At 54.2% G+C, this 6,252-nt stretch overlaps 1 protein-coding gene across 3 annotated transcripts in view; it reads right to left on the bottom strand.

Annotated features, from left to right (window-relative positions):
* Positions 1–6,137, bottom strand: part of PIK3IP1 (phosphoinositide-3-kinase interacting protein 1) — a 14,397-nt gene extending 8,260 nt beyond the window's left edge. For 2 of the 3 annotated variants that reach the window (XM_025199317.1, XM_025199318.1), the window contains exons 1-3: positions 4,318–6,137; positions 4,102–4,180; positions 2,333–2,456 (exon numbers count right to left, since the gene is read on the bottom strand). In XM_025199317.1, the coding sequence (XP_025055102.1) occupies positions 2,333–2,456; positions 4,102–4,180; positions 4,318–4,531 (417 nt within the window). In that variant the 5' untranslated portion in view covers positions 4,532–6,137. Of the gene's footprint in view, positions 1–885; positions 2,457–4,101; positions 4,181–4,317 lie in introns of those variants that run through there. The other variant, XM_006019850.3, reaches the window with a different exon arrangement.
* Positions 6,138–6,252: the final 115 nt, after the last annotated feature.

The following is a 6,252-nucleotide window of genomic DNA, read 5'->3' on the forward strand; positions in this document are numbered from 1 at the left end:
AGCAGGGCAGACATGCCCGGGAAATCCTGCTATTTGAGAAGGTACTTGAGAAAAAGGCATGGAGAAAGCTGGGCGCCCTTGTGCCTGGCCTGAGCAATACCCTGACCTCAAAATTCCCGTGTCCAGTGGAACAGACCAAAGTGAAGACGGCTTCTCTGAAGCCTGCCCAGCACAGTGCTGCCTATGAGCTGGGATGGGCTTCTGAGCAACCCTTGGTACGTTACTGTAAAAGGGGCTAATGACACCCAGTGCTCCTGCATCTTGAGATGTACAGCTGGAAAGTGCTCTCTAGAGGGAGATCAAAATCCAAGTGTGGCTATAACAGCTGTGAAGCTGGCTCTGCTGCTGGGTCCTGCTCTCTTCCACTGTAGCCTCCTGACTTGTTCAGTGCCTGCATCAGCTTCTCTAAGCACAGAGCCAGAGGCCTGGGCTTGACCCTGAGCAGCAGTAAAACAGAATCCCTCGCATCAGACGAAGAAAGGACAAGGAGGGATGAAGTCATCTCTCTTGGAGCTAACCTGCTTAGTCACCACCCTTGGCCTGGGCTCAAGCTGCAGGCAGCTACTTTTCAGGAACATGGCTCTTCTAAAATGGGACTGTGCCAGCATCCACAGTGTCACCTTCCCAAAGGACTGCTTCCCCCAAGGGCTGGGTTCTGCTTAGGGCTGGGCTGGCTCCTTTGCATTGGCCCCGCTGGGGAAGAGCAGCCATGAAAGGACCAACCAGCAAACTAGTCTGCTGCTGGCTGGCACAGGGCTGCAGGCCTCACAGCTGGCCAGGTGGTGCAGATCGCCCCCTAAAGAACACCCAGCTGCTCTTCCTTGTGCCCCTCAGTCACGGCATCACTGCTTATCAGCAAGTTCAGGCACTACAGTTCACGCTGCCTTTCATTCTCTGTTAAGCTTTAATACAAGGTGGCACAATCTGCCCCATCTTGTACTCATGAGGTATTTAAAACATTTACAAAGAAATGGTATTCAGAGGCAGTACAAATAACCAAGCTTCAGTATTTTTCCCTCTTTGAAATAAATGTTGACACTAAAACCTTTGCTGTTACATGCTGCGTTTCTTCTACCCTCAGTTGTCACGCAGATGGCTAGGAGAGCTTACGATGGCTTGAACCCTGTAGGCTGGCAATGGCTGCAGCTCTGCTTAGCTCTTTGTAGGTGTTCAGGGGAGTTTATCACCTAACTACCCCCTCAACTCCCAGAAACCAAAGGCCTTTGGCCATTAAAGGAGATAGGGGAATTGCTACCCTATCAACCTGCCTGTCAGCTTTTGCTGCATAGATGTGGGAGGCTGGGTACAGGAGCCAGAGCCCAGGTTGCCAATCCTGCAACAAAGCTACTGTGTTGTGCTCTGCTTGCAAGCAGGTTTGCTGAGTGCTTGCTGTGCTGGTCCTTGCTTTCCTGCCGAGCTCACACTGCAGCTGGCTTCGGCACCGTCAGGAAACAGCCCTTGGAAAATCTGACAGGAATTCAGAAACAGGTACAGGCACCCAGGGCTTAGCGTGGTTTCTGCTTGCACTGCTCCTGTCTTTTGGCTTGCTTGATCTAAGTGCTTTGGCAGGAGTCCCAGCAGACAGCCCATATGGACTCTTGAGTATTGGGAGAACCAGCACAGGAGAGTGAGAACATGTCCTTGGCCCTGGAAGACCTTGATTTGTTTTGAGTAGCGTGGGGAAATCTGTTCCCAGAAAGCTACTGGAGCTAAGTACTACCCTAGGCCCAAATGCCTTCTGCTGCCAGTCAAGCTGTCACCTTCTGTTTAACTGCTGCCTGTTCAAATGACCTCTAGCTCTCCCAAGGTGGGGGAGACCCAACCACAGGACAGGGGAAGGCCTCGTCCCAGCTCCCACCCATGAGAGGGAACCGCTTTATTCCAAGTCTCCATCATCTCTGAGTCAGGGCAAAGGTTTCCCCCTTAGGATTCCAGGCTTAAATGTAAGTAACAGCGTGCACCGTTCCCTACAGGACAGGAACAGTGAAGAGGAAGCCAAGACCATGCAGGGGTAATGGAATCTGGGGCCCATGGCAGGCCTGGCCTCTCACTCCAAAGAGAAAGGAATGGAGCTATCAGAAGCCAGCTGGTGCTTCCCCAGCCCCTGCTGTGCTGCATCTGCAAGTCCCGTCTATCCCTGGCATTCACCAAAAATAAAACAAAACACAAACAGGTCCCATGTCCCCAAGTGGGAGCCCAGGGGCTGGAACTGTGGTAGGTCCAACCTGTGTCACTGTGGCCTGGCTGCTCAGGCCCCAGGAGTGCCTGCCTGGCCCATGAGGGGCGCATTGCCATCCTGCGTCTCCTCCACAGGTGTCTGGTTGGTGTGTACCTCAATTGTCTTCTCGTCCACCAGCTCACACACGGGGTTGGTGAAAGCAGAGAGTGGCAGCGTGATGCGCTGCATTTCCCGCTCCTGAGCTTTCTGTTCCTGCTGTGCCTTCCGATCTCTCCCCCTGCACAGGAAGTAAAGGAGACTGAGAGCCAGTCAGGGCACAAGGAGGTGCAGCAGAGAGGAGGGTGCTGCTGTTGTAACCCCCACAAGCTTTTGCAGTGAATGTAGATGAGCTGGGCTTCCCTTCAGCCCCTGCCATTACACCAGGCTCTGATCTTGGCAGCACCAGAGCCAGGTAGTAGGCAAGCTCCCTGCTCTGCCCAGGCTTCTTCCTGCAGTAGTAGCAGTGGGGATGTGAGACCAGCCCTCCTGTGTTGCTGCAGTGGAGTTGCCTCCCAGCCTGAAGAGCTGACAGGGTGGAGGGGGCCTGAGGTTCTGGTCACCACCCTGGCAGCATCTCCCTTAGAGCTCAGTGCTGCCTTGAATCAACCTCAGTGGGAAAGATTCGTGTGCTGCAGCCTATGGTAACCCCTTCCCTGCACTCCTGCTCTCCAAATCTGTTACTTAAAGGATGTGTCCTAGCTTGGGAACGGGCTTCTTCTGCTGGACTGTGGTCAAGTGTGAGGCGATCTGCACAACAGTGAGCACAAGGCAAGCTCCAGCAAACTCTGGTGGGAGCCTCCATGCAACCCAATGCCCTTCCCTGTCTTTACTCCAGCTCCTTCAGTTACACTGGTTATGCTGCTCTGGCGTTTCCTACAAGCTCTTCCCCGAGGATTTCCCTGCTCTCTGGAATACAGCGTGGGCTGACTGACAGTCCCTTGAAGAGTCTGTTTCTGTAACCCAGACTAATAGAGAGGCCGAGACCTGCAGTAATGACTGTGCCACTGAAAGGTCCAGCCTTCACTGGTGTCAGTGAACACATAGCAGAGTGAAAAAACTACCCCATAGCACACTGATGGACCTGGGAGCTCTGTGAGCACTAGTGAGATGAAGCTTCTCCTTAGCCCCTGGCCACCTGTTCTGGTCCAATGGTGGTGGCAGAGAGCTGAGCAGGAGTGTGGCTGCCTGGACCTAGAGAGACTCCAGCCCTTACCTGAGAGCCCACAACCTCCAAGCAGTGAGGGGAACACTACAGGGCAGGAGCTGGGCTCCTAGGAACATGCAGTTGGCTAGAGCTGACTGCTTGGGTAAAGGGCATTGTGCAGAGGGGATAATCCCTCCCTGCTGCTCTAGTATATCTAGACAGATTCAAGCATCCCAGGCTTAGGCCATCCCTGACAGGCTGAGGACGCCTGAGATCTGTATGAAGCACTTCTGTTCTCTGAAGATAGCACAGAGGCTGAGCTACAGCTCTAGTAGTTAGGCAGCCACTCAATTATCCGGCTGAAGACCTCATCCTGCTAGGTCCCGAGTAGCTGTAGCTCCCAGGATCAAGTGCCATGGGAATTGCAATGACAGGCCCATAATGAGGAAGCGCAGGCAGCAGGAGGCCCCTTTCCCCACCCCCAGGCACTGTGCCTAGCAACCGCAGCATAAGCATGGCAGTGAGATTTCCTAGGCTACAGAAAAATTTCACTGTGGAAGTGGTAACGACGCCACTGGACACTATGAAGCACAGTGGTAGTGTCTCAGGCATGGCGTTCTCTGACATGGGGGCAATACCTGGCTCAGTCCCTAGTTATTTAAATGTGCTCCTTTGGAGTTTTGACCGGTGCCACAAGTGACAACCCACACAAGCTCCTGGGAGCTGAGGAGTCACTCACTTTTTGTAGATGTAGCCCAGGACAATGCCAGCTCCAATTGAAATGATTATCACCATCATGATGATCCCCAGTACGTAGCCTGTTGGGGGAAGGGGGAAGACAAGAACAGGCAAAGTGAGGAACAAGGCAGCACTTTAGCCTCTAGAGGCAGCATTCTGTGGGTCTTGGTGGTGGTACCCTGGGAGCCAGAGGGTGGTTGAAGGCAGTCATACACACCTAGGGTCCCCAGGTCCTTCTTCTCCTTGGACTTCATCCGGACTCTCTGACTGATCCCAATGACAGGCTGTACAGCAGCTGCCTCGCTGCGTGATGGCAAAGTATCAGCAGATTCAAACACCTGGTCTAGCTCCTGAGCGACCTCAGCTCCATCTGTAGGGACTTGAACTGCTGTGGAAGTGGTGGCTGTTAAGGGGGAAAAACAGATCAGCATAAACCAGTTATTTTAAAGTGATGTGCCTAGTAAATGAGGCAGGAAAGAGTTTCAGACTCAGAACTGGGGACCTTGAGCGACCTTCAGACGGACAAGCTCTCACACTTCCTCTTAGGTGTTGCTACAGCTGCTCCCCCGCAAGGAGAGTGTGGTCTCCCCCCTGCACTTCTACTGCTGCTGGCACTCAAAGGCAGTAATCAAAGACGCAACTCAGACAGAGAGCAGAGGTGAGGCTGAAACCTGGGTGTCTTCTTGTTCTACAGAGTGGTATTTGAAGGGCCACCCAGTAACTCCATGCATCTCTACAGTTCAATATAGAGAAAAGTCGAGGCGCTCTGAACAGAAATGAGCAAGATGATCAATAGCTCCATCTTCTGCCCTCTCAGGAACCCTCCCTCTTTCTTGCTCTGTTTTATTCCCTCCTCCCTCAATCTTCCTAACACAGATAGGAGGCCTTTGCGGAGGGAGCTGCCTCCCCCACCCCTTTCCAGCCAGCTACTGAACAGCACTCCCTGAAGACCGAACTGTGATATGATGGGAAAGGGAAGGCAAGAGGAATTCACAAGGGAACTGCAGATGGTTAAGTCTTGTCGTGCTATAGCTCCACCATCCATCTCTCCTTCCACAGCCCTGACAAAGGTGGAAAAGGACAGCAGCTCAGGGCACTGGAGTCTCAATTTTTTTTGCCAGCCATCGGCTTGTATAAATAACCTTGAGAAGTATTATTCACAGGGCTCGCCACCCTTAGGCCCCATTTCAAATGGCCACCGGGGAGCAGTAAAGGGCACACCAGGAGGACTGGTGCTTCCACTGCCTGGCTGGGCCAGCTCCACACAAAGGGGACTCTCTCTCAAACCACTCTACTCCGGGTATGACCAAATCCCACCATTTCCCAAAGGGTCTCAGACCCCTCTGCTGCAGACATCCCTGCCTTGAGGTTCTGTAGCAAAGTCCACATTTGATGTGTTGGAAGCGACGGGGGGGCTTAGGAAGGGGCAGGAAGCAGGGGTCACTGCAGTAGGGCACGGCTTTGCACGGGGACTTTGGAGGTGCAGAGCCCAGGCTGGCCGTGGGGAAGAGAAGCAGTGGGAAAGCCCTGGCAGGTAGGTTTATTCCAACAAAAAGGCAGCGCCGCCGGCACCGCAGCCATCACGTAGCGTGGTGCTGAAGGGTTGGTTATTGCCCCTACCCTGCAAGAGTACTCCCCAGACCTAAGGGAACTGATGGCTTTGAATAAAAGCCCTCCAAAAGGAAACGCATGGCCTGCTTTGTTCTTACCGAGATGCAGCCAAGGCAAGGAAGACTAGGATGGCTGGGGGAAGGCCAGCATCCCCCCTCCTGCCTTGGGATAGGGGAGCTATGGGCAAAGGCAGTGCAGAGGGACGAGTGTGGGCTGTCCTGGGAACGGGGCAGGCTGATGGATGGAGCCGGGGGCACAGGCCACAGTCTGTGCTGTAGCTGCTGGAGCACTGCCTACAAAACAGCTTCTCCGGACACGCCAGTGCTCACACCCATTACTGCTGCTCCAGTCTGAGATTGAGATGCAGCAGAGGGGCTCCCAGGTGCTGACAAGAGATCTGCAGCTCCGAGCCAGGCGGGGCGGGCTTTCCCCGGGGGGGGGGAGGGGGACGACTGGTGGGCGGAGCCGGGCGATGCGCCTGGCCCAGCCCCGGTGTGACGTTAGCTGTTTACACCTCAGGTTCGCAGGAGCGGGTGACATC

Source organism: Alligator sinensis, unplaced genomic scaffold (genome assembly GCF_000455745.1).
Source record: "Alligator sinensis unplaced genomic scaffold, ASM45574v1 scaffold505_1, whole genome shotgun sequence".
Taxonomy (NCBI): domain Eukaryota; kingdom Metazoa; phylum Chordata; order Crocodylia; family Alligatoridae; genus Alligator; species Alligator sinensis.